General features: G+C 40.9%; 2 protein-coding genes across 15 annotated transcripts in view; one reads left to right on the top strand and one right to left on the bottom strand.

Annotated features, from left to right (window-relative positions):
• MED12L (mediator complex subunit 12L) overlaps window positions 1–27,936 on the top strand; it is a 150,577-nt gene that overhangs the window by 14,417 nt on the left and 108,224 nt on the right. For 7 of the 13 annotated variants that reach the window (XR_008749407.1, XR_008749406.1, XM_055817186.1 and 4 more), the window contains exons 6-15: window positions 172–282; window positions 705–974; window positions 3,240–3,389; window positions 3,927–4,026; window positions 4,217–4,353; window positions 16,030–16,161; window positions 17,568–17,694; window positions 19,791–20,005; window positions 21,120–21,224; window positions 22,233–22,409. Coding sequence is in view for 11 of the 13 variants with exons in the window: in XM_055817186.1 (XP_055673161.1) it covers window positions 172–282; window positions 705–974; window positions 3,240–3,389; window positions 3,927–4,026; window positions 4,217–4,353; window positions 16,030–16,161; window positions 17,568–17,694; window positions 19,791–20,005; window positions 21,120–21,224; window positions 22,233–22,409 (1,524 nt within the window). In the remaining 2 variants the exon portion in view is untranslated. The remainder of the gene's footprint in view (window positions 1–171; window positions 283–704; window positions 975–3,239; window positions 3,390–3,926; window positions 4,027–4,216; window positions 4,354–16,029; window positions 16,162–17,567; window positions 17,695–19,790; window positions 20,006–21,119; window positions 21,225–22,232; window positions 22,410–27,936) is intronic. The other 6 variants (XM_055817190.1, XM_055817191.1, XM_055817192.1 and 3 more) reach the window with 5 other exon arrangements.
• Window positions 23,640–27,458, bottom strand: GPR171 (G protein-coupled receptor 171). 2 transcript variants are annotated; one of them, XM_055817196.1, is made up of 2 exons: window positions 26,568–27,458; window positions 23,640–24,840 (listed from the first exon to the last, which is right to left on the bottom strand). In XM_055817196.1, exons 1-2 carry the CDS (start codon window positions 26,599–26,601, stop codon window positions 24,077–24,079), a joined length of 798 nt encoding a protein of 265 aa, XP_055673171.1. In that variant the 5' UTR covers window positions 26,602–27,458; the 3' UTR covers window positions 23,640–24,076. The 2 variants fall into 2 exon arrangements, with proteins under 2 accessions (XP_055673171.1, XP_005233815.2); XM_005233758.4 differs by having other exon boundaries at window positions 23,640–25,205; window positions 26,568–27,453.

Below are 27,936 nucleotides of genomic sequence, written 5' to 3'. Positions count from 1 at the left end.
GCTGTGATGGTGGCTGGTTCCTGCATGGTTGAGGTGGTTGAGGGTCTTGGTAGCTCTGTGCTGATGTGGGTAATGAGACCTAAACCAGAAATGAAATGAAACTTGTAATTACACGCCTGCTTGTTCAGTGCTCCCAGTTAATATGTGATCTGTTATTTTAAATCCTTTAAGGAAGGAATGCTTGAGAGACATGAGTATTTGACGTGGATACTGGATGTTTTGGAAAAAATCAGACCCACTGATGATGATCTTCTTAAGCTGTTGCTCCCGCTAATGTTGCAGGTACATGCATATTTTAAAGCCAGAGTCAATATAAGCATGATTCATACATGAATGATTTTAATATTTGTGGTGGTGAAACCTATATGAACGTTTTTACTTAGGACATTTAAGGAAATATATTGCACAGTGCATGTTTGGAATTTATAAACACCTTTAAAATGTTCATACTTTATAATCCTTAACTTGATTTGGTAGGATTCTGTTACTGTAACTGGTCCTGGAGGGCAGATGAAGTTTTGAAGAGACAGAAGTACAGATTGGCATTTGAGCTGCTCTTTTTTTATTTTTTATCTTCTGGACTCTTAAATATTGCAGGTGATCCCTTCCAGTTTATGCATGCCTAATGTTAGGTTGTTAAAGAAAATGAATACATGGAGTAGACTGTGTAGTAAACTATGCTTTTTTTTTTTTTTTAATTTCAGTATTCAGAAGAGTTTGTTCAATCAGCTTACCTATCCCGTCGCCTTGCTTATTTTTGTGCCAGACGCCTGTCTTTATTGCTAAGTGATGGTCCCAACTTTGTAGCTGCACACTCTCCTCATATGATTATTGGACCAAGTAACCCTCCTCTGGCAGCCCCTAGTCCAACTGCGCCTGGTCCTGTGGTGAGCCCAGTACAGCTGGCCTGCTCAGATTTCCTCTCCTGCCCTCAACACCGTCCACTGGTGTATGGACTCAGTTGTATGCTGCAGGTAGGCCGATGTTCTGTTGCTGTTTGTTTTCAAGGCTATAACCATGCAGTTCATTGGAAAACAGTGGTTTTCGGGTGTGACAAGGTGTGCTAGTTGTGGTTTTAAATGTACCTGTGTTGATGAAAGGGTGAGGACTGATTGGGTCTGGAGGGAGTAGGAAGCTGGATTCTCCACAGGGGCTGAGGCATGATGGTGGAACCACTTGGAGAAGCTTGTGGTGCTTGTGTGTCTGTCTGCACCTCTGCTGCAGGAAAGAGTGACTCCGCTGCCCAGGGATGGCCTTCCCCAGGCCTTCCCTCTGTGATGGAGTGTTTCTGGTGCAGTAATGCTCTGCCATCACATCCTTATCCGCAGTGAGCCTACATGGTTCTGCCAGGCCCTGTCTGTCTGCTGAGTGTGGCTGGGCAGAAGGCAGTACCATACACGCTCCTGCAAGTTCTAACCTTTGAGGGTTCCCTTGCTTTTCCCAGCTTGTCACTGATGCTTGGTGCCGCTGCAGGCTGCTTCATTCTGTTTTTGTCAGAATTATGAGCAGTTTGTATTGCCTCATCAACAGAAGAGACTGTTCACTTAAGCTTATTGCTCAGCAATAGCAGAACTGTCAAGACAGAAATTGTTTTCTAAAAAAGGACTTGTATGGTGAGCGGCAGTTGTTGTTTGCCTTCCTGAGTGCTGACCTGCTGAGACTTCCTGAAGCCCTCCTGCTGTTTGTCTCGGGGGGGTGGGGGTGGGGGGGGGGTGGGGGGGGTGGGGTGGGGGGGATGGGGGGGGGGTGGGGGGATGGGGGGGGGTGGGGTGGTGGGGTGGGAGTTATTGCACAGAGATGTCCTGGTGTGGTGGTATCAGGAGTATACTGAATGCTTGCAGGATCGCAAAATCACAGAGTGGGTGAGGTTGGCAGGGACCTTTTCAGATTACGTTGTCCACCCCCCACACTCGGACAGGGTTAGCTGGAGCAGATTCCCCAGGACCATGTCCAGCTGGATTTTTAACCTCTCTGGCACCTCTCTGGGCAACCTGCTTCAGTGCTGGACAACCCCCACAGTAAAAGAACACTTTCTTGCAGTATGCAGCCCTCTCTCTGAGGGCTGCTGCTTTCCCCTACGGTCATCACAGTGTGGGAAGTCCAGAGCCAGGAGGCAGGCTGGGTTGTATGCAGGGAAGGCTCAGTCAGCCCCCTCTGAAGAAAGTAAGTGGGAGAAGATCTGCATCCCTCTCTCTGCTGAGGGTGTATGGGTCAGGAAGTTAGGTTCTGTCTAGCTCTCAGTGTGCTGTGATGTTTTTCCTCTTGAACATGGATCTGTCCTGGGAACGTCAGCGTTTGGCTCCATCCTGGGCTGCTGGGGTATACCTGTGTACTCTGGCAGCTTTACAGCTGCTCTCCACTAGCAACACAGCTGGTCGTCTTTCTGCTTTTCATGTACTGTTTTGGTTTGTCTATGTGTGTGTGTTTTCTCTGGGTTTTTTCCCCTACCCCTTTGCCTTGTGCTACCAAGTGGGCCCAGAGGACAGCCTGGATTCAGACAAACTCTCCTCCTTTTCAGAGGAGCACTTCTCTAAGCAATGATTTTGCTAAGGTGCTGCTTTGTAATCTGGATCTGGACTGGGGGAGCTTCCCAAGAAGTAGTCCAGCCATCTCAAAAATAGCCATCTGTAAGAAGAATTAATTGCCATCATTTTAGATGATATTTAAGGTCTGACCCCAAAACACCAAAGCATTCTGCTTTTGCTCTGTACAACACCAACAGCTACAGGGTAATATGTACCTTCTGACAAGCTGCTTTGAAGCTTGTCAACAGAAAATCTTTCTAAGTAAATCTTTAGTTCTTGGTGCATTTCAGTGACTCTCTTGTGCTTTAAAATCTTGACAGAAGAGTTGATTTTAATTAGTTTCTTAAATTTTAGTATTTCACTTGTAGCTTCTTTCTGTAAGCTGAACACCAAAATTCTTTTTTTCTGAAGCCCATTCAAGTTTCACAGAAAGGATCTGACTGAAATTAGCCTTTGGTGATATTCTTTGATGGTTTTATGAAAGCAGTGCAAATAAGAATTGAACACATACATATTTAAATAATTAAAAGAGAAGCTGAATTTCCTCAAATGAGTGTTTTAAAGTAATTGTGCATAGGCCTCTCTTCTTGTTTCTTTCACTGTAGCAGTTAGACCAAAAGTGATTCTAGTCTCATGGAATCTGTTATTGTTCGTATTGTCTATCACACCTGTTTAGAGAAAGAAATTACTTCTGTTTTATACTATTGTTTGCAGACTGTAACTCTTTGTTGCCCAAGTGCCTTGGTGTGGAATTATTCCACAAATGAAAATAAGAACGTTAATCCAGGCTCACCTCTGGATTTACTTCAAGTTGCTCCATCTAGTTTACCTATGCCAGGTGGAAATTCAGCATTTAATCAGCAGGTGAGCTTTTTTCGTTGTCAGATTATTTAAAGATCTGATTTATCTCCCAATTAATGATTTGTGATCATTAGGACTACAGCCAAGTTTAGATATTTTTGTGGGTCTAGTTTCAAGAATAGTGTTGTGCTAGTTTTTTATGACTTTGTACTTTATTTGGGTACTGGTTTTTGTGAAAATACCAGGGATTTTATTTACAGTCAGATGTTTTCTGTTATTAAACTGAAATTACTTTAAGATGTAAAATGGCAAATAAGGAAACTTGGCGTACTGTACTGTGAGATGTGACTTTTCAGACATGCTGAAAGTTAACTTCAGCTAGCTCAGATGTAAGGAAAAAATAGTTTATGGTAGAAGATGATTTGTGACAGACAAAAAGCATTTGAATAGAATATACTTCAGTTTGTTGTTCCCAAATGTAGGGAGTGTTGTGGAACACTGTAGGGTACCTTGCTCCTGCTGAGGAAAGCTGTCACAAGCCTGAAATGAAAATTGAGACTTCCTACCACTAGCTAATTAGCAGCTGTCTTTTTTTTACAGGTTCGGGCAAAGATTTATGAAGTAGAACAGCAGATAAAACAAAGAGGTCGTGCTGTGGAGGTGCGGTGGTCTTTTGACAAGTGCCAAGAATCAACCGCAGGTAGGACAGCTCAAAAGGAAACAAATGTTGGGAGCTTTAGGGTTTACATCTGTTCTTCTTTGAGTATAATGCTTTTGCAATATGATTAATTCTAGTAATAGATTTGACAGATGGATGTAATGCAGTGTCTTCCTGTGTAAACATTTTTTTTCTTCACCCTCCCACCCCCCCATCTGACTCCCATCTCTAGGGGTGACCATCAGTCGAGTTTTGCACACCTTAGAAGTGTTGGATCGGCATTGTTTTGACAGATCAGATTCCAGCAATTCAATGGAGACACTTTATCATAAGATTTTCTGGGCAAATCAGAATAAAGATAACCAAGAGGTAATGGCTACATTCTCCTCTCACTTCATAATCTGTAGACAATGTATTTTATTTTAACTTAGGAGAATTGTGTGTAGTGTATATTTGATCCAAAAGCTTTGTGTTTTCTTTGTCAAGTAGTAAATAAAAAATACACATTTGATTTATTAGGAGAAAACAGCTCTCTGCTGTTGTAATTGAATTCTTCAGTTCTATGTACTGTAAACCTCTCTTAGGAGAACTGATCTTTCAGGGTTTTGTAGTTTGTTTTTTTGGGTGCTGCCAAATAAAATTCAGGATTATTGTTTGATAACAACTTTTACATCTATTGTTATATACTATAGAATATATTACATATATTCTAAAACTATATACTGCTCTGATTTTTCATGTTTTCACCTGTACTCCTGGAACCATTTTCAGAGCTCGTGGAAAAAGCTTATCAGAAATCCTTACCATTTTACAGTTTTTTCCCCCTTTTTTGAATTTATTTTTGGTACAGTGCCGATCAGAGGATAATGTCACTGGGCCTATGTATGATGTCAAACTCTTGAGTTTCCTTGGAAAGTGTTTGGGGAAGAGAAGAAATAGCAGGCTTTAATAATACACTGTTGAAGTAAAGTTTTAAAATGGAAAACATTAGTGAATCTGTCATAGCTGCTCATATTAATATTTTAAAAACATTAATTCAAGACCCTTTGCACAGAAATACTGCATAATAATTGGCAATCAGCATTTTAATGACTTTGCAGTAAATAAGTAGAATATCATATTTGGGGGATAACATCTCTGGAAGCATTTCCAGAGAGATGTACCTACCAATAAACTCTGTATGTGAAGCTCAGAACCGGTAAGTAGGGGTGAGATGCTTGCCAGCATTGTCTTTGTATTTCAAAGACATTATTATGGTAATGAGGGAGAAACAGAGGAAGGAGAGCTGTTACAGCAGCAGATGAAGTTGCTGAAAGTTCTTAACCCTGATGCTTGGATGAAGTCAGGAGTTCAACACAGAAGGTTTTTTGTGTTTTTAAAATGGGTACAGTATGATATGCTTTGTCATTTGAGTGCCGGCTTTTCGTTTCTGTTTGCCATGGGGTCAGATGACATGGTTCTGTGCTGTTGCCCTGCTGCAGTTGTATTTGTGGGGTTTTTTTATCTTTTTTTTTTTCTTTTTTTTTTTTTTCCGTTCTCCCTGCCTGTATTGCAAAAAGTTTTTCTGGCTTCTGGCTACAATTGTACTAGCAAACCCTTTCTTTGTGTTTCAAAAAGCACTTTTGTTAGGGAGACTTCTGAAAGTAATTATTCTGTTCTTATTGTAGATTGTCTGCTATTATTGCCTTTGTTTTATGGTACTTTATGATGTGAGGTTGGGTTGCCTTGAAAACATGCCTGTTTTGCCTCCTAAACAGCTCCCTTAAAGTACATGCTCCCCAGTTCTGGGAACCAAATTTTTATGGTCTAGTTAATTTGCAGGGCTACCTATCTTCTAATGGCACAACATTTTACTCTGAGATGAAGAATGCTGAGTAGGACTAAAGCAGCGTCATGTGCAAGTGACAGTGTGCCTATGTTTGCACATTAGTTGCAGGAGACTGTTCGGAAGAGAGAAGCAAAGAAGATGCTGACTTCTTTCTGAAAGAAGAAAAATTACCTTTGAAAGTTTCAGTCTTATCTTACTGGGTCTGGAGACAGTGTGAAATTTAACTTTAAAATTATCTGCAGCTTCTTAACCACATCTGGAGTTCTCAAGGCTGTTCGTTGTTGCTTGGCTCTAGCTTAATTTTTGGCAGCTAGACAAGAGGTTGCCTTGGGATGCTGAATGCCTGATTGATGGTACTTGTACATTTTGATTGGAGCTTCCAAAATTACATTTGAGTGACCAGCGTAGCGTTTAGCTGCTTATACCTCCCAGGCAGGCTGGTGGTGAGCACCTGTGGTGGGTGATGCCCTGCCCTGCATCCCAGTGTCATGGTTTAACCAAGACACCCAGTGAAGGTTGGTGCCTCGCTGCACCCACTGCTCATCAGCTCTGGTGCAGCAAGGTTAAGCACACAAGGATGTCACCACATGTGATGCTGTTTGTCTTTTATTGTTTCTGTTTCCTTCCCCCTTAATACTTAGGCTGTTTTTTCTTGGCAGAAAAGGCCATGAGTTATGAGATTGTGTGTGCTCTGTTTTCAGCTGGCAACTCATGTAAGCCTGTAAGGACTTTTATTTTGTAAGAAAGATGGCCATCACTAGGATGTCTCCCTACTGACATAGTTATTTAAAGCAATATGTACTTTGAAGGACAGATATCTACTCCCACTGTTTTGATGTGAGCCCAGCTGGAACATGTTTGGATCCTATTTCCTGTCCATTTTTCCTGCTGGATTGCAAAGTGTTGCTATGCAGACTGCAAATGATGCCAGCACAAGTACCTATGAGAGTGGTGCTCCAAAGCACTGGGCATGTGCAGGAATGGAATGAGGGTGGCTCGTGCTACAAAGTTTGTTCTGAGGGAGACCGAAAACAGACAAATGTGCTCAGGGTGCTGCTTTTATGCACACCATTGATTTCTTCAGAATTGTTTTAATACATAACTCATGACTTCCAAGTGTTAGAGCAAAGGACAGACGTGAGGGAGGATAGGCAGGTGTAGACAGTTTGGCTTTAAGGCCAGGCTTCCTGGACCCGGCAGAGGGAAGAGTTGCTGTTCATCCCACAGGGAGATGCAGAGGAATGTTTCTGAAGGCTGGGATCTGGTGACAGAACATGAGACAACGGAATGGAGCTGTGGCCATATGTTGAGTTTGAGTAGGACACATCAGGCAGATGGATGGCAGGCATTGAACAAGGCTTGGATTTTGAGCATCATGTTGTGTATGACAGAGGTGGCACACTGAAGCTGTGTGAGAAAATGTTACGTTAAATCCATGTTTGGACCAGACCCAGAACCCTCTGTTCTTGACCTTGAGATAGGCCACAAGAAGTGGGAGGAGAATCCAATGCTTCTCCAGTGCTTTGGAGAGACTTAGCATGGAGGAGCACTGTTTGCATTATTAAATGCTGCATTATTAAGCAGACTTTAAGTAGGAGATAAGAATTGCTTTGCAGTTTCTCTCCGACTGTCTTTGTGTCTTAGGAGTGATGGTCCCTGTGTAATCCCATCAGAATAGCTTCATCTGAGCCATGGATCACATATGGTTTTGTGGTGGTGGCCTTGGCAGTGCTAGGTTAATGGTTGGACTCTGGTGCTAAAGGTGTTTTTCAACCTAAATGATTCTATCATAGCCTGGGTGCTCATGTGGTAGGTTTCCTTAAAGGCACAGGGCTTCCATCAGGCTCTGTGTGCAACTCAGAAAGCAGCACTTAATCCATCTGGCAGATGCTCAGTTTTTCATCCATGAAGTTCCAAATGATGATAACAGTTGCTGAATTCTTTTGATGTGAAGGCCTGACAGCCAATAAAAATGTAGCATCACAATATGGTAAGAATAGTACTATCTTGGGAGCATGGCTACGTGCACAGTGAGTAATGCACGGGACCTTTCACTTCTAATTCTGCTTCACTGATTTCTAGTTTCTCAGTAGATGGGTTGAGTAGGAGGACTTGATGTCTCAAGATCTATGACGTGGCAAAAACCAGTAAATTCACTTTCATTTGAGATGGTATTGCAGAGAAAACTACTGGCCTTATTTACAGTTGCAGGTGTTTTCCATCTGATGTTTCCTTGATTCAGAACATCTCTTGTGCACAGCTCCAGAATGATTACCACTGCAGTAGTTATTGTGAAGGTATCTTTAAATAAATAAATGCAGTAAACAGTTTGCATTGCTACCATAGAGTTTTAAATTAAAGTTATGTTGCGCTCATCCAGATTGGGAGCAGCTTTGATTTCTCTCCACCGCCTTTAAAGGTCACTCCCTCTGAAGACTTGAGTCAATTCGTGCAAAAAAGTAAGAGTCCTTGGAAGCATGAGCTAGAGAATGCAATAGCGACTTTTTCATAATGTCTGTGAAAACTTCTCTTTGAGTTCACCTGTCATCTTCTTGTGGCTTAAACCCTCTCAACTCTCACCTAACTTTTGGTCTACCTGTGTTTTATTGTCTGTCTCAGTCTTTCACAGGTAGAACTAAGGAAGGGAATTGAGAAAGGATTCCCCCCCCCCCCCCCCCCCCCCCGCCCTTAATTGTTAATTTGTTTTGGTTTAGGATGGTTGATGAGACTTTGTAAGTCTTTGATAGTCTCCTGTGTAGAAAAATACAATTTGGTTAAGTATAGCTTGAAATATACCTGAGCTTTGAGAGGAATACTTTATTAAATGAAACTTCATACTGGTGTTTACTAGCTAGTATGCAGTGGTAAATGGATGAAAGGGGAGAGTGCTTGGTGTTTTAAGTACTGATACTAAATATCTTGAAATCATTGTGTAGAATCATGAAACCTCATGGATAATTGTGCCTTGGATTGCTTTTAGAGTTTAGGTCTCTGAACTTGTATTTAGGTCTTGCTTCCCATGTTGCCTTTGAAGTCCAGCTGAATTCTTATGATGCCAAGAGATGTTTTTCATTTTAGAGTGAAAAAGTCCTGTTTTGAACTTGGTTCTCACGAACAGTGCTTGTTACAAATGCAGAGAGTTAATATTTGTCTTTCTGAGATCGCTTTGCTGGAAATGAAACAAACAAAAAAAACCCCAGCCCCACTTTGTCTGTGAGAAAGATCTAACCACGCCTTTTTAGTGGGTAAGCTACAATTTAATAGTTTGTTACTACAGAAGGGATGTGAATCTGAGTGTGTTGGGATGCATAACAGGTAAGAGAGATAAGATGAGCAAAATAAAATGGATAGAAATATCTGCAGAATCAGAGTATTTCCACAAGCACATGAGAAAATAGAGCTCTGAGCATTCTTATAATATTTTTAATGTAGTTAGTATTAGTTCAGTTGCTCAAATTGCACAGTTACCTGAAGCTTGTTGGTGTGGGTATTTTCACCCTTTATTATTTCAGTAAATCCAACATCAGATTCCTGTTCACCTGAGCATCTAAGGGAGTTGAAGTACAAAACCTCTCTGGAAGGGAAACATTTATTCTGTGACTCAAATAACTGATAGGGTCCTTAAAAAGAACACACAACTTGTATTTTCTTCTTATATTAGACAACCTCAAAGCAGAGGTTAATATCTTGTTGAAGATGGTCTCCTAATTTAAAGCAAATATGCAAACTGTACTCCAATAAAAGGGTTTGTCTTTGAGCTGTTGTTAGTGCTGTGCTGCAGAGAGGGCTTGCCTGCCATCCTATAATGACTGTCCCTCTTGGGCTGCAGTCAGAGGCATTTTTTCATATTCCGTATTTTAGTCTGCATTGCTAGTGTCAGTGCAGCTTTTAGATTTTAGAAAAACCCAAACTTTTGGGGACAGTTTTTCCATAGAGAGCAGTACACCTCAGGAGCTCCTTTGTTATGGATGTGCAGATGTGTTTTCAAATGGAATGAGCTGTATATGGACTGTTTTGTGAGCAGAGCTAATTTGCATGGATTTGGGATTTTGAGCTAGGCATTTGTGGATGACACAGGCCCCTCTTTTATTATTCCCCCCCCCCCTTTTTTTTTTCTCCCCACTCTACAAAAATCTGATAGTGCTCTCATTCCTGGCTCTTGTGTTCCTCACCCATTCTCTCTAGAAAGTGCGTTGTACTAATAAATGTTGCTGTATTGTACCCCTTCTTTGTTTCTTAATCAAAATATGGATTCTGAAAATGCTTTGTCATCTTAGAAAGCAGATTTGGAGTTTAATATTAAAAAGTTAATTTTATTTCACTGAGGAGTTAATCTGAAAATACTAATTGGAATTGTGATTACAGATTTATTTAGATTGTCTACATTAAAAAAGAGATTTAGTTAGTATGTAAAGGGAGCATTCTTAAATGGTAAAATTCTACAACATTAGGAATAAAGCAGCTCTGTGTATTGAGTCTGAACTCTGTTGTACTAGGAAGCAATCAGATTTGTTGGTTTTGTTTTGTTAACAGTCTTCATGGTTTAAGGACAGACTGGCTTCCTGCAGCATGGGCTTGGCTTGCAATAAGCACCTGCCCGGATTTGTTGCATGATTTCATTGAGTACATTTTCAGTATCTTCCTGTTTTGAAAGGAGCAGGAATAGCCATATAAGTATGTATATACATATACATACACACACACATAGATCTGCGTGTGCACATACACATATGTATACACATACATATATCTATGTGTGAGCACGTGTGTATATATATATATAGGCATCTATGACTGTCGTAAGAGCACACCTGCTATAAGCTTTTTTTGCTGCCCCCCGCCAAGAAGCAGCCATGTGTCTCTGGGTAGGAGAAAAGCTTTTCAGGTGCTGTTCACCTCTCTCCTTTGAAAGGTGTTGAGGCCCGCAGGCACAGTGGTGTGAGAGGCAGTGCACCCAGCTGCCTGCAGCAAATGCCCGTGAGCAGCTCCGAGTGCAGGAAGGGTGCTGGGCTGGGCGGCAGCTCCCAGGCATGCACGTGTGACAAACAGCGTGGGCATTGCCCAGCGGCACTGAGTCACACAGCTGGCTGCTGTCGGGAGAGGTTTGGGTGAGGTAGGAGGTGGCTGGGGTTTCCTTTTGCTTAGTGATTTGAGCTCCTGGGCGTTATTGCCTTGCTCTTCCTGCCTCCACCACAAAATGGTAACTTCTGCAGTCCAGGTGCCTCAATGGTGGCCTTAGCTAGTGCAATGTCAAACTAGTTCCTTAGTAGCAAACTTTTAAATTAAATAATAAAAGCAAGGAGTAGTGGGGAAAGGGCTCAGAGTTACAGGAGGCAGAGGTTTAATAGTACTTTTGGCTTCCTGTCTCCAAACCTATCAGGACCAGTAATGTTTAATACTTTCCTTTTGATACTTTCCTGTGTTAGTAATTGCGGTGCCTTTTTTAAAAGTAAAACCAAACCAGCTTTTTTCTTCTGTTTTTCACCCACCTTGTGGTCCAGTTATAAATTGGGGGAAATTAGGCTTTGGTTTTCTCTGAAAGGGTGTGACGGGTGGCTTTCAGAAGATTACAGGTATTTTGGGTCATGGTATTTTGGGTCATGGCTAAAAGACAACTGTTGTGAGTGAGCTGCCTGAACTTCAAATCTTGCTTCACAGGTGTGTGTTACTTGGTGCAGATAATCTTTTCCATTTGATGTCACCTTGAAGTGTTTTTCTTTCATTAGGCCTCGTGGAAGGTTTGGGAATCTTGAGGAAGGGTCTTGTCCATGGGAGGGTTTCACCTGGACCAAGGGAGTTGCAGTTCCTGCCTATCCGCACCTGTTTTCTACTCCTGTACCCTTTGTCTTGTCTTCTCTACAAAATGTATTCGTTAAGTGACGTGTGAACTGATCGTTCTTGTTTTCGTGCCCCTGAGATTTTAAGGGTACAAATGTGATCTTAATGATACTCTTCAAGGCAGTAGTTTGAGGCCTTCTGAAATGTGGTCTGCATTTCCACAGGCCAGACCATCTGCAGACTCAGGATCCCAAATGAGACTATTCCAGAGCCTGATTATTCTGAGAGGTGTTACTTAACTGTATTCTTACCATGTTTAAATAACGTGGTGGAAGGGGGGAAGTGATGAGGTACAGCTATCATGTGAACGTTGGGCGGGCGGAAATCATGCAGCAGGCAGCAGGGCAGGGAGATAGAGCTCTGTGATGTGTGTTACCAGCGTCACAGGCTGCTGCCGCCCCAGCTCCCAGGAGCAGCACGCCCCTGTCTGTGTACTCAGTAAAGCAGCGAGTACTCAGCACTGGAGTTTCCAGCACTGAACTTACTAATTTTCCAGTTTGTGGCTCTACAGATGAGGTGTGGGTTGGTTAGCGTAGTCATTCACTGCCCATGTACTGCTGTAGAGGCGTACTTAATGTAGGGGTTTGGGGTAATTATTTATATTGCAGGGACTTGATACAGATTTCAAATGTATTTATTATCTTCAGTCAAAAGCAAAATAAAATATTTGCTGGTTAGACACTTCAACTTTGCTTTTTGCAGCTGCTGCAGGGGCCCGTGTTCCCAGAGCCAGATGAATGGAAATGTTCTGGTGATGTCAGCTTGCCCAACAGAAGTGTTTATCAGACGGTTTAAATAAGTACCTGCTCTCACATAATATTTTTTTTTACTTTTAGTTGCTGCACATGTAAGTTCCTGACAACCAAACTCACTGGTTTTATGCACTTAAAAGTAGTGTGATTGAAATTCTTAGGCGGATAAGCACCTTTGATGGTTTAAGTATTTATGGTAGGCTTTTTTTCCTTTCAAAAGAGGTTACGTTCTGCATATATGTGAAACTGCAGAATCAACACTGTGTTTTTTAAGGTTCACAATCACTTCTAGGTGTTTGATTTGTGGTGATGCTGGATTCTTACATCTCTGAGAATGTAATTCTGCTTTTTATAGGCACAGAATTGGGGAGTTATATTTTTACACTAATAAATATCACAGTGTTAGCAGATGACTTGTTTAAAAAGAGAATTAACTGTCTGCATTTTCATAACTGTAGAGCTGTCTCTTTCTAGTTGTTTAATTTTAACACCACCTCCACCACCCCCACCTGAAAAAAACAGATTGTCCCTTGAAAAAAAGCTGCTTGAAGCAAGCAGATCAGTCATTCTGTGAAATCTCCTGAAGTTTAATTTATGTAGACCTCAGTGCTGTCCTGACCAGTATAATTTCATGCTACTTTCTTGTGAGTTGCACAAATGTTTGTCCTTTATTCTTCCCTTTTAAGAGAATTTTAATACAGTGCTACACATGGAAGTGCTGTTCAAAAGTAAGATTCCCATAATATTTCTTGACATAACTGAAATAACATTCAGCTTTAACAGAAAAAGGTCAGCTTGCCCTGGGTTTTCTCTTTTCTTTGGGGTATCATAGAAGTAATTTATGCAATCTTTAGTTTAAAAACCAAAAAACCCTGACAGTTAACACGTGCTGGTTTAATACCTAAAACTCTAAATACGCAATTTGCTGTTGACCACAATCTGATCTGCTTATTGTCAATGAGTTTCATAAAAGACTGTAAAACAAACAACCAAAACATGAAAGAAATGTGCTTGGTTAAGTAAGCCCTAGCCCTTGACCGTAACAGTTGTGTGTGCAATTTAAATAAGATACCTTGTTAATGACAACCTCTTAAGTGCAGAGAGCATGTCTGATGATGAGTGTCTATGGCCTTCTGGCATCTGGCGTTGTAACCTGGGGGTGCACTGGCTGTGGCCCACATGGGAGCCCACCCTGAGCAGGCTGGTCTCGTATGACTGACTTCTGTGATATGCCTGTTCTGTGGGCTTGCTTGCTGCAGCACGGTGCTCCCATTTTACTAAACAGAGTGATGGGTTTCGGGGACTGGAGGGCTCAGCAGTGGAGGCAAGGTAGGCCCTGCCAAGTCTGGTGTCTGTAGTGGTCAGAGGTAAGTGACACAGGTATGAAGTTGCAAGTGATACTCACTAGGACTCCCAAAACATGGGCACATAAATTAGGTTTGAATTTTGTTTGTGTGTACTCTTGTATATGGTGACAGGAGTTTAACTTTGGGCTGTTCTCACATTTGTCATAGGGCTTAAACATCTGTTCCCTTGAGCAGCAGGAGCAGCAGCAGTGGAAGTGGTTAGCTCACTGACTGCAGGCTTTGGCAGTTTTGCTTTTCAGTGCTTAGTATAGTTGAGCATGGCTCTGAGGACAGCTGAGTAACAGGCTCATATTCTTGGCTTAGTACCTCAGGCAGTGTCTGAAGGAGATACATATACATGTGCACATGCATATGTATACCTCAGTGTCTGCGTGCTGGCAACGTTTGTACAGTGTGCATATTCCTTGGAGGAAAAGCACCCTCATTGCTCTCAGGAGGAAGATAATTGAAGGGAAAAAAATTGGCTTTTTTCTTCTGCAATTTGACATTTCCCAAACAGCCTAAGCACTTTTCTTTATGCCACAACAAAACCAGGTAGGGACACTTACAACCATTTTTTCCTTCAGAAGTACCCCATGTAAGCCTTTCTTTAAATCTCTCTTGCCAGGATTTTGCTCTCTGTGTTTGCCCCAGCACAATGAGCTCTGACCTTCAGCATTAGTGCCCCATTGCCTCATCTCTTCAGGGCTTTCCATCGTCACTTTTCTGGAGGGCTTATGTTGTAGAAGCATCACGTGCGCCTTGTTTGAGAAGATAAGCTGCTCAGCCATTCTGCGAGAGGCACCATTCCCTGTGAGCGAGGGTGAGGAGGCCCTGTGGTGCTGTCCCTGGGATGCCGCAGGGTGTGATGCAGTGCGGGCGCAGCTTCAGCGAATGGGTGACCTGACATGCTGCGCCCAACCTCTGAGTTGGTGTCTCCTGCTTGGGAAACGCTTGGGGTTTTTTTTTGTTGGCATGGTTTCTCTTGTTAGTAGAAAGGGAAAGAAGTCAGTGTGAAGATCAGAGTCTTTCAGGTTTCTGCATTGCCTTCAAAAGTACATAGTATCCATACTCTGTTGTTAGCTGGCTGCATCTAACCATAGCAGTGGTGATGTTACCATGTCACTTCATTTAGGTGAGAGAAAAACATTTTCCCCTCTTCCCTCCACTCCCGCTGCCCCTAGTCATCTAGTATCACTGGCTCTCTGTCACCTTGAAGTGTGTTTACAGGAAGCTTCTGTGTGTGACACGTGTGCACATACACACCAGCCTTGTTTAGCATAAGCACTGGGTTTTTTGTAATTTTTGAGGAGGACAATTGGGATGGCTTTGAAGCAGTAACTTTCATGCTTGTGGGTCTGTAATTCCTAATCACTCTCAAAAAAGTAACCTTGACAGGTTCCAGGCTTGCTTTCTGAGGGTGCTGTGCTTGACTCTAGCCCTTCTAATGTTTACTTGTAACTGTAGTTTCCACTAATCTTGGAGAATGAAGAAAAATCACATCTGCTTAATTTGCAGGTTGGTCTTATGTAAGCATTCGGAGACAGGCGCCAGCTTGGGCAGGAGCGAGGAAGTTCAGCAGATCCAGTTCAGTACTGCACAAGAAAAAATTACTTCCAAAATGTGGGTGGTTAGTGTAAACAGAGATTGGATGAACAGTCAATAGATATAAGCATATTATATCCCACTGCTATTCCGTAAATACAGATTTTCTAAAGACATGTACTGTTTCTTCAAAATCTCTGTGTTAGGTCAGAAGTAAATTGAGCTTTTTGGGAATTTTTTGACCTTGGTTATTTGATGGATAGACATTTAGAGATTAGAGGTGGGGTTTGTTTTTTTTTTTAATGTGTCAGTGGGATGCAAGTAATGATCTGGAAACAGGTGGAGGAGGTTTGGAAGAATTAACGTAGGGAAAGCGTAAATTCTGTGTGGTTAATTGGGTTGAGAGGCTCTGTGTGGCGTGCTTTTCCTGTTTCTCTTGCTCATAAAGCAGATCACCCTTTTCTGTTTTTGTGAAGCAAGGTTATGATAAAGGAAATTTTTGATTCAAGCATCAGCAGTGTGAAAACTGAATTTTCCCTCTTTGGCTTCCAGATTATATTTCATTTCAAAACACTACGGATAAAGCAAATGTGTGCATCTGTCAGTACTAAAGAACAAAACTCGGCTTTTGTCTTCATCCCCCAGAACACTGGTTGCTGCAAGCTGTTTGCTCAAAAATAAGCCTGTTGGCTGTGTGGGTGAAAGAGTTTTCTGTCTTTGTTCTTGCACTGAACAGGTAGCCCCAAACGACGAAGCTGTGGTGACGCTGCTTTGTGAATGGGCTGTGAGCTGTAAAAGGTCTGGTAAGCACAGGGCCATGGCTGTAGCCAAACTCCTGGAGAAGAGGCAAGCAGAAATTGAAGCAGAAGTAAGTTGTTTCTACTTCTAGAATAGTGTGAACAGTATGCTTAAAAATAAGATATTTCTAAGGAAACATCGCTTTAATCTCTACTCATTACAAAACAAGTAAGTTTGATGCCATTTGGAGCACTGGGGATTTTTTTTTCATCAATATACAGCTTTTAAATTCTAGATAAATTTTAAATGAAAAAGCCTTCTATTTAAAATACAAAGAAACTGCATCCAAACTCAAAATGGTCTATGTTAGCTGATTTGTGTCTGTTTTGTCTGAAATATTTTACTTCTGTGAACTACTTGCCCAAATAAAGAAATAAAGGGGTACCACAGTAACTGGAGTGCCTTAAAAAGAGGGGTGTGGGTTTGGCCAGTGAGGCAGAGCTGTTCAGTTGGTGGGAGAGCCTGGGAAGTTTCCAAAACTAAGATCTGTTTTGAGGCAAAATTTGAGTGTAACTTTAAATCTTGCATTCTGTAGAACTCCATTTTTTTCAGAGGAAATGCAGCATTTCGCTGGAGAAGCAGGACACTAGTGTCTTCGGCATAAAGTGTTGTGGGAAAGGATCCTACTCCAGCTTGCATGAGCTGACACTTCTTGAAACTTCAGTAATACTAAATTTGCTCTGTAGTGAGGATTATCTGAGGCAGTGTGTTCACTGCAGCCTTGAAGCAGCTTTCTGGACCAGTGGTACCTCCCCATAGCTGGAGCACCGCTGCCTTGGCCTCACCTGCATCCCTGCAATGCCTGGCAGGCAGTTTTTACTGGATGGGGGTTCTGTTTAGTTTGTTTTTTTCTTTTCTTCCTAGAAAAAAGGGTCCCCAGGAAAATGGTGTGTGGTGTCTGTTCAGCCTGGGTGTGGGGATAGAGAGATGAGAGCACTTGTGCATTTGTGCAGACAGACACACAGACATTATGAGGTGTAAAAAGACTTTCACTTTCTAAAGCTTCTCTGCTTTGTCTGGTCCTCACCACAAACTATTCATTAGAGGGAAGGGAGCTTCATGTATTGTTTCTGCCTCACTGTCACCAAAATCCACTCAAAGCAGAGATGTTTGCCCTGGTTGTTACTATATTTAGTGTAATTTATGCGAACAAGAGGAGTTGCCTTTCATATTCACATTGGTCTTGGAAGTTATATATCTTTAAATTTCTACTTTTATATGAAACTATGTTGTTGCAGATGATGGTACATGTCTCAGGCATTCCTTTTCAATAAGTAATCCAAAATGATTAAATAAAACACCTTAGAAATAACCAAACTAGGTAATGGGGAAAACCTGTTGTTCTAGAGAGAGTCTGGATTTTATGAAGAGGTAGGAGATAATCACATGTGTAGTTGCCTCAGATGCAAATTGTGGGAATGTTATATGCATTTGGGTGTCAGATACATGCTTTTAAAAATTTATTTAACTGTGCAGAGATGTGGTGAATCTGAAGTCCTAGATGAAAAGGAATCTCTGTCTTCAGCCTCCTTGACAGGTTCCAGTCTTCCTGTTTTTCAGAATGTCCTGCTAAGGTTTTTAGATACACAAGCTCCCTCATTATGTGAGTATTAACTAATTTATATTCCAAAGCAGATCAGAAGCCACTGGTCTGCTATCTGGCTGCTGAAGTTACTGTTTTGCTGTAGCAGGTCTTTTGCAGTTCCTGTGATTATCTGCTCTATTTTCATATGCACCACTTTTTGAGAAATCTCCTGCCTTGTTACAAGATCTTTCTGTGATACTTATTTCTTTCTTTCACAAAAGGAAAATGGGCAGAAAGTACGTTTATTTCTGTTTAAGCTGTTAAGAGATTTGGGGAAAATACACTCTGTGGTTATTTGACATCAAACACTCGCCTCTTTTTGACACATCCACATTAGAAGTGACTGACTTGGAAATTACACACAAGTGTTAAAGTTGAAAGCTGTTAGCTGACAAATAGGTGGATTGGAAAGAGGATCTTTGTTCATCATAGATTGCTCTATGAAATGACTTGGTCTAATAAAACTGCCTGATACTGTAGCCTGTGTTTCTAGTATCTTAAGTACTGCTGGTTAGTGCTTTTTTTTTTTTTTTTTTTTTCCCCCTAATCCCTGGTGCCTTTAAAATAAAGAGGATTTTCAGTGGTTTGAAACATGATGCTGAAAACTCTCAACATCCAAAAAAGGCAAAACTTCTTTAAAAAATTACTACAGACTCCTAAGGTAGTGGCAGTGCTTTATTTTCGTGCTAGTGGTGACCCTGTTTTTTAATAAACCATCTGAACTATTTGTGTTATTTAGATTCATGTTTCTGATGTGCTTGTTTCAAACACGGTATCGTCCTTCTTCACCTGAGTAGCTCTGCAAGGCAGGGTAGGGAGAGCAGCGAGCAGCTAGGGAATGTTTTCCTTGCTTGAAATATTCCTCAGTATTTTCAAGCATTGGATGAGTTTTGTGGTATTGTATTGTTTTTATGGTGGTTGAGCTTCTGTGTCTCCAAAAATGGAAAGCATGTAATGGCTGTATTTTGAAGGAGGGCAGATCATCAGCAGGGGTGTGGTTTTTTGATGCTGCTCCATACAGCGTCTGGTCTGCACACCTTACTTTTGAGGGGTTGGTGTACGGCAGGCAACTCCAGGTGAGCAGGACTGTGGGCTGCAGGGAAGAGTTCTGGCCCTGAACTGGTGTGCTGGTGGGCTTACTGTTACAGCTTCTGTGCAGCAGTGCAGTGAGAATTTCTAAAAAGAAATAGTGTTATATAATGAACTAATTTGAACTTGTAAAGCATAATTTTCTTTTAAATAAATGTTGATGATTTGGATTTGGTAGTCCAGGAGCTGGAGGGTTTGTTTTTTTTTGCCCAGTAATGCTGGCGTGCTATAAAGCTTATTTTCTGTTAACTGCAATGTTTCAAACCTTTCTGTGGTACAGAAAAAGTCAATTTAAATATAGCTGTGAAAAATGAAAACTTAATAAAAAAAATTTATATGATGTATTTCTCTAGGCTTTGCTTTGGCACTGGAAAAATAACATGTATTTATTTTAATAAACTTTTTCCTGATGTGCATGAGCATGTGTAACAGATAAAATACACTAAACTATCAAGCTTTAATTACTGCGTTTACATCTTGGAACCCTGGCATGCAGAGATTTTGAGTTCTTTGAAAGTATTTTAAAAGATTTTCTGTTATGATTATGAAAGTACTATAGATAAGACAGTAACATTTAATATAGTAGTATAATTTGAGGGGAAAGGACAACTCTTGCGTAGTCTGTTATAATCCAAGGCTTCAGCTTTAATTTTTCTTCACACAAGGGATGTCCTCATCCTTTTCCCCCCTCTTCTTAATTTTTAGAAACAGTTGAACGTTGTACTTAACTGCTGGCACACACCTACCCAACTGGGGCAGATGTGTATGGGGTAGAATGCTCTGGGATCCACTGCTGAAATCTGTCCTGTGCCTGGAGCTGCCAGCAAAGCCAAAACACATAAATCAGATGGGAAGTGGTTTGTTCTGTGGAGACAAAGAGAAACCTGTGCAGGATGGCCGAGACATTTTTAGTAGGCCGTTAAAATTAATTTGCTGGTGTTTGCAGTTTGCATAGCTGAAACCCAAATATGTATAAGTTGAAACTACGGTCTAATTTTATTTTATTTATTTTTTTTGGGGGGTAGCTGACCCAAATAGTGATCATGAGAAGATAGAATTTGTGAATTTGGTGCTGCTTTTTTCCGAATTCACTCGGCATGATGTTTTCTCCCACGATGCATACATGTGCACTTTAATATCACGTGGAGACTTATCCATCACTGCAACTACTAGACCACGTTCACCTAATGGGGAAACTGTGGATGAACACTATTCTAAGGATCATGATGTGAAACTGGAGGTAACACTTCATGCTACTTCTCCCATGTTTGGTACTCTGTTTCATTAAATGTAGATATTTTTTTTTTTTACCAAAGCATTAATATTTCAGATATATTAAGGGTTTTTAATCTGTCTCTTTGTCTCTTTCTCTCTCTTTGAGAAGATTGAAAGTGATCCATTAGCTTCATCCTTGTACATAGCTGTAAATATTGCTGTTTTGCTGCAAATATACTGAACTGACAGTTGTCTGGTGAGCTAAGTAACTTGAAACAAACAAAAAGGCACAATGTAGACTTCTAAATGTACCAGTGGAAAAAATTACTTGCAGGTGTGCTTCAGTGAAGAGAAGGGAGAACTTTAAGCAGGTGGGGTCAATGTGGAGCCTGGAGTAAGCCCCACATCTTCTGTATGGTATGGAGCATGTTGGCACAGCATGGGTGTGAGCCATGCGCAGTGTGGTCATCTGCTGGCAGTGTGTATGCTGCACAGCCACTGATCAGAGATTGTGAAACCAAACCTCGTGATGTGTACAGGTGCAGTGCCGAGCCTTCCATCAGATGAGCAGTTCATAACCTTTTCTAAAAGTAGTGCAAGAGGAAGACAATTTTAAACTCAAGGCTGTGGGACCATGTGTGTACTCGTGTGATGAGACGTAGCCTGTTGTTCTGCTGCACAGTCCATGTAGTGCCTGTGGGCAGCTAAAGCATTCTCTCATATTTCTTTTGTATGTCTTTTAAGTTGGTCTCATGGCCAAAGTTGCCCCGAAATATAGGGGGTTTCTACAAGTTGCCTTTCATGGTACAATAAAGTAGGAAATAACTCTTAGGAAGGTACAAGAGTCAGCTTTCTGTTCTGTAGGTGTCCCTGGGGCAAAATTGCTCATGGGGATATACTGTAAAGTTTTGTTTCCCCCTTTGGCTCCTGCCCTTTTCTATGCTTTTGTGGATTTAGGCTTGAGAAATACCTTGTGAATTAAGGCTTGTCATAAAGATTTAAAAGTCAGTATCTGAAAACTGTCAGTGCTTTTTTCTTAATTCTTAAATAGGTGGAGTGCTTGGTTTTACCTGTGATCAGTTAAATGGGTCTTCTATAAAATGTGACTGATACTTGTTTTTCTCTCTGGCAATTATTAGGATCATAGTATTATGGAACATATGGGCATTGACTCAGGAACCGCTAGTATTTTTGATGATGTAGACAAGAGTGACTTTAAGGCAGATTTTGGTTCGGAATTTCCAGTAGGTTTAACTTTCAATTTTCTGCATGCCTTTGAAGCCTGTGCCTGCTGCTTGCTGTTGCCACTGAATGTCTCTCCATGCCCCTAGCACCACCTTGCTGCTTCCATCCACAGCCAGTGTCCTTTGGCTTCCAGTCCCTGTGTCTCCTGTGTCAGTGCATCGCCTCCTTTCTCTGTATCTCTGCTGTATGACAAGTTACTGCTTTGCGGTGCTTCCCCTAGTTGTGCCCCTGCACACACACTTGCATGTGCAGTCTTTTCTCCCTCCTTCTCCTCCTCCCCCTTGCCCCCAGTGTGTTCAGGGTGCTGTGTATTACAGTTAAGCGTGAATAAATATTCAGAGCTATCCACTTTTTGATATCAAGGAACCCCATTGATACCATTTGCTTTTCAAGTGACTGTTCTATGTTTTGGCTCTGTCTTCCAAATCTGTTTCCCCCTCTTCTTTCCTTACTTTTAGCCTGATCCTGCATTACTCCTGAATCTCCTAGTTTTTTCCTTTAGACTGGTCCTTGTTCTACATCCGCAAGGACTCCTGTGCCCAGACCTATCAGTGCAGATCCACTTGCAGGATATCAGGACCCCTGTTTCTGCCTGACATCTGTCATATTGGTGGTTTCAAGTATATCCATGCCTGCTTACAATGTCTCTTGTCACCTCCCACTTCACCCTTTTCATTATTTTCCCTTGATCACTGGAATAGCTTATCGTGGTTTCTGTGTCACAGCAGCATAAGAAGTGTGGAGATCAGTCTGAATCTGGCTGAATATTGCTAGTTTAAAATTTGTCTAAATAACAGTGGAGATATGCATAGAGAAGACATAATGTGTATATGTATCTTAAAATTCAGGCTTGATTACAATTGCCCTTGCTTTGTCTATCTTTAAAAAACTTCAGGTGTTTAAAAAGAAACTGTAAGCAAGAACAAAATCATATCTCTGAATGCAGTTGCTGAATTTTGAAAGTTAGAGGTTACACTTACCTTAAACGTTTGTTTTACATGACTTAGATTTTTTCTCCGATGCCTGGGGAGTCTTGTGAGAATGTGAACTCTTCTTTAGACAGAAGAATTTCAGTTACCAGCGAGAAGTCAGTCAAGAGGGAAAGACTGAGAGAACTGATTTTCCCATCCAATTATGACCTCCTTCGTCATTTGCAATATGCAACGCATTTCCCTATACCTCTGGTGAGTGACCTTTGTACTTGCATGCGTAACGGTCCTGCCTGATGTGCTGGCAAAGCATTTAAAGGAAGAGAAGTTCATTGTCTGAAGAGAGTTGGGCTGTGTGACCTCTGCCTGGGGGCTCCTGACCAGTTTGCATGGTGCTGTTGCTGCCAGCGTGCACACACTGTACGCTGCAGGGTGGCTTTAGTGCAGCACAAGGGCACCTCTGTTTCATCCAAAGGGTTAGCTGGAAGAACGTAATAAGAGGTATAGTGATGTCTGATGACTTGGTTAAGGAGACAGGCAGCGCAATAAAACCACCACCTTTCAGGGTCTAACAAAAGTTTGCTAAATAGAAAATTTGATACGTCATTGGACAGATGGATGAATACCAAAATATCTGAAAGAAATAGCTGTGAAATGTAAGGGACAGAATGGTGTTATTTCCTCCCACCCACTCCTAGCTGTTTCTAGCGTGGATTTTTGGCTGCTGCTGTTGTGTTTGTCTGTAGGCTTATGGGAACTGAAGAAAGCCCCATGAATAGCATTCCAGATCCCAAACCCTCATTCAGATGACTTCTCATGTTTACTGCTGTGCTGGAAAAAGGGCCCAAATATTGAACAAGCCTTGAACTGGAATGCATCTATTCAAGAATGATATTAATATTATTTTTAAACAACAATGATAAAGGATTTAAAATTGTTAAAAAGTTCAATACAGTAAGTGTCATGTGAGATTATGAGGTGATAACAATAGCTTTCTTTGCTTTAAATTTCTTACTGCACAGAGTTTGGGTTCTGATTTATTGCAAGTGAGTTGTTATGAGGATACAGAGTGAGCTATTTCTATTCAGGAGAGTTTGAATGCTTGTGCAAAGTTTTATTCATACTTTGCCTGTTTTAAGGATTAGAAAAAAAGATAACTTGATTTGGTTTTGTTTCTGAAATATTTTTTGATTTACAGATGGAGCTAATCCAGATAGCTGGATTTTGCCCATGCAAATTGATTTTAAAATTTTCATTATTGATTATTCTACATATGCATTATTTCTGAAAGTAATAGTAAACTAGAATATTAATAAATTTAGTTGCTGTTTTATAAATTTTTATTTAAAAAAACCCAAGCAAACAGAATGCACTGGATATTTACACTTACACTTCATCTTAATTTTTAAATTTCCTTGAATTTTCTGTAATAGCGTTAGCTTTTTTGATATTCATTGAAGCAGCAGCAAGGAAAGGCAGTAGAACTTGGCAAGAACAACAAATTTATTTATAAAAACTGGAGCTATGATGTAAACAGGTACAATAATCTTTAATCGGTGCAGCTTAAAACTACTTTCCGGAGTAAATAATGCCCTCTAAAATGCTTTTGGTTTAGTTGTGTATATGAAAACTTCACAGCTGAAGAATTGCTGTTAAATAATCTCTTCACTTGATTGCAGCAAGTCATTTAATATATTTAACTTAGAAAAGGTGAGTTCAGGTGTTTCCCATAAATACATGTAAGTATATTTGAGCCTGTCTGAACATGTATTCTGAAGTGTTCTGATCCCTGGTAGGTCATCACTGGTACCTGGACCTATTTCTGAAAGGCACTATCAAACATTCTGCTAGTTCAGACCTACTATGTGAACATATAACGAAGCGATTGGTATAGTACACAGTTTTTTTCCTTCTGCTTGGGTTTATGATTCAGCAGGAATGTTGTTGACCATGGTAGCCATGCTTGCGATTGCATTATGGCTGTTCATACTGCGGATTGCATGCTCTTCTGATGTATTGGAGAATCGGTACTTTTGCATTTGCTGTTCACTTCTGTCTGGTACCTCTTTGTCTGTGGAAACTTTTGCCTCTTTGGGTGCTGCAAACGTCTCAGTAAATTTCAGTCTGAATGATTTGGAGAGATGGTAATACAGAATAGGGTCAAAACAGAGGTTTGATACTGCAAACAGCAAGGTAGATTCTTTAGCTTTAAAGAGAGCTTGTTTCAGAGAGCAGTTGGTTATGGTATTGTTCTGGCTCAAAGTGTAGGGGATACGAACAATGTGGTATGGAACAAAACATAGCAGGTAGCCTGCAGTTACAAGCGTTATGTTGATGAGGGTTTTTTTCACATTTGCATAACTCTCGCTGTATTTGTTTCGGCAGAGTTGTCTAACCACAAGGAAATTGGAAATCAGTATCATAGCTGAAAAATTCAGGAATATTGCTGTGCATATGAAATTAGTAAACACGTGCCAATCTTTTCCAAATTTTGTTTTGAAGTCGATGCATCCCACACCAGGTCTTTCTTCAACGGTTTTTATTGGAATTGCCATGTTAGGCACTGTTATAAGGAGGACCATTGTCCACACGACTGCAGATAGCATCTTGGCAAATCCAGGCTCTTGAATGCGGTAGATCTTAGTACTGTGCATTAGCTGAAGGCAACGATCCATGCTTACAAATCCTAAAAATATAATTGATAAATACATATTCAAGTAGATGAAGCAGGCTGTAACTTGGCAGTGGAATATTCTCAGATTCCAGGATGCAACTCCTAGGTCAACAATAATCTTGACTGGCAATGCCAAAGTCAACAGAAAGTCTGCTGTTAAGAGGTTAATTAAGTAGATGCTCATACACTTCCATTTCTGACCTTTTTGTGTGAATGCCCATAGTGCGAAACAACTTCCAATAATTCCTATTAGGAAAATCAAGTAGTAAAAATAGGTAAAAGGTTCCGTTTCTTCACCGACATGGCATTGTGAAACATTGCTTGACATTGTAAATTTCTTGTGCAAGTTGATTTTGCTAATAGGAGAGATCAAGAACCTACAAAAAGAACGAAGAAGACATCCATGACATCAGCTTTTCCTGACTGACAGTAGTTTTTCTTTGAAAATTTTGTTTGATTAATTTCATGGAAGAAATGCAATTGGGAAGAAGTATTTTTTTCTCTTCATGCTCCTTCACAGATGCTCAAGAGGGCTTTGTTCTCATGTCGGAAAAGTTTGGAGATGTATTGGGATTTGTTCTTGAAAGCATATAGACTTCTGAGAAACTTCTCCACTTAAGCAGTCTTCCTCAGTGACTCTTTGATTCAAAACCACCCTCTCCACACCCCACCCCACCCCCAACTGAAACACCAAAGAAAAAGGTTTGAATCTGTTTACATTAGGCATCTGGTTAATAATGGTCGTACTAAAATGTCATTAATTTTGAACAATTGAAACTGTGCCTAAAAAAAGGGCAATATTTGTAGCAGTCTTGTACTATAAACATGTATTAGGAGTTCCAAAGTTAATGCACCATCAAGCCAATAAGTGGGTATTTTAGATGAGCGAGTAGTTCTAATCAATTAAAAGTTTTTGCAAACTACTCTCTCTTCCTGCTTTGAGGAAAATTAATTGTGTATTTTTATGCAGCTTTTAGAAAAAGCACATTTTGAAAGAAGCAGCTATAAAATAATTGTGCTCACTTCCTCTTTAGGCTTCACTGGAAATTATAGGGAAGGAAAGTAGAAAATTTTGGTTGCATTTTAACCAAATGTGCTACTCCGTAACCGAGGTGGGTTTTTTTGTTTGTTTGCTATATTGTCAGATCGCTGCATAGAATGTGGGAAAGGAGACATGTTCAGTAGAGTTTCTTGGAATGAAAATCAATACATTTATGTCTTGAATAGTATGAGACTGCAACATTTTTAATTTCATTATATTGTTCCTAATTTTAATATACAATGTAAGAGAACTACTGCATTTACACATTTATTTTCTGCTGTAAACTATGTCTCCAGATGTGCACAGTTTGTAAACCAAAATGATTGTGGATGCTCCAGTGATTTAAAATGGGGAGTAAAAGCAGTTTGTTTCTTGCAGTGGGATTTCTGCAGGTAGTCTCTCTGCAGGTGGTCTCTGTTGTCCTGAACACCTGTAACTGAGTTGAATTAGGCTTGGGTACATGCAGTATTGGTAAGGAGCAAGCAGCGAAGAGGCAGCTCAGCAGACTGAGCCCTGAAATACTGCTGGAACTGGAGCTTCCAAGGCTGCAGCATGGCTGCAGGCAAGTAACGCTGACTATGGGCAAAGCAAAGGCTGTTCTGGTAAATACCTGAGCCTGACTCTCTATGCACTTGGCACAGTTAATAGTTCAGTAGAACTAGATAGGCTGGAACAGACAAAGGCTAGAAGCACGTACCTGCCTTTAGTGGTCTCTGGGGTCTTCTGAGCATTAGTCTTCAAAGGTCTGGTGTCTCTTGGTGACTGCTCTCACAGTCCGATAGTGTGTTAATCTTTTCCTCTGGCAGTGTCTGCTGTTTTTTTAAAACATGTCTGTGGTTTCCAAATGTGCTGATTGACGCAGTTAAAACCAGCATTCAAATAACTAGATCACGTGGAAGTTACCTAGAAGAATGGTGAGAGTAAGATGTCAGTGTTGACGGAACAGCCCAGAGAGACCTCTCTTTCCTGTTCCTGAAGCCAGAGCTGACAGCCGAGTGGCAGGCACACTGAGGGCAGTGCCCTTCTCCGCACTCTGCCCCATGTAGTATGGTGCTGAGCTGCTCCTCAGGCACTTGGTGCTGTGCGGGACAAAACAGAGAACGATGGGGAGGAATATGGCTGTGAAAGAGCTGAGGTAGACATGATAATGTGGCTGGTAGCATGGATTATTATGATTCAAAATAAGTTTTTGTGGAGGGAAGATTGTCAGAGTTGCTTAACCTGGCCACATCAGAGAGCCGACGGGAATGGTGAATAGTGCTGTAAGCTGGATGATACCTAGCTGACCTGAAATCAGTGCAATTTCCACTCTCTCCTGCTATTGTCATGCCTGAAGACTTTTTCATGGATTTCCTAAAGCCTCCATCAGGTTAGTCCCAGATTCTTGATGTGGGGCTGCAGATGTGTGCCATCAATGGCTGTTCCTTTCTTTTGTTTTTAAAAATCTGAAAGTCTTGTTCCTCCTCCATACATCTTACATTTACAATCTCTCTGGAATCAGGATTTTGCAATGTAGTTGGTCCTCATTCATTGTAATATTCCTGCATGAGATTCCAGGTTTTTGAAATCTAATGAGTGTTTTTTTCCTAGCGTTGCAACCTAATTTGCAAACTTAAATTGTGCATAGAGATTCTACTGATAACAATTAGAATTCTAAGCCTTTGGACATTTGCCAAGCATTATTTAAAATAAAACCGATACATTAGGGAAAATATTTAGAATTAAGCTTCCCCCCCCCCCCCCCCCTTTTTTTTTTTTTTTTTAAACCTGGAGAAAACACTAGGCTAGGGTGTTGAGGTCCTGATGATGACACTGAAACCCTAAAATGCTAGCACTTAGTTGTAGTTGCGAATCCACAGGAATTTACAAATCACGTACCAGAGCTTTGTGAAGAAACAAATTAAGAATGTCTGGTTTTAAGTTTAGTCATAAGCTTAAAGTTCTGACCATATTTGTCAAAATGTTTGCAGGGCTTCATGATCTGGGATGATCCTATGTTTGGTTTTGAGTAAACATGGACTAATTTTATGGTGTTACACTCATCATGTAAAACGGATCTTTCCATA

This window comes from Falco peregrinus, chromosome 12, assembly GCF_023634155.1.
Source record: "Falco peregrinus isolate bFalPer1 chromosome 12, bFalPer1.pri, whole genome shotgun sequence".
In the NCBI taxonomy this organism is placed as follows: domain Eukaryota; kingdom Metazoa; phylum Chordata; class Aves; order Falconiformes; family Falconidae; genus Falco; species Falco peregrinus.
This window is presented reverse-complemented; position numbering and strand designations above follow the sequence as displayed.

Bases quoted from the DNA above. Each gene is read 5' to 3' on its own strand.
- GPR171 (XM_005233758.4), bottom strand. From the start codon at position 25,156: ATGTCAAGCAATGTTTCACAATGCCATGTCGGTGAAGAAACGGAACCT.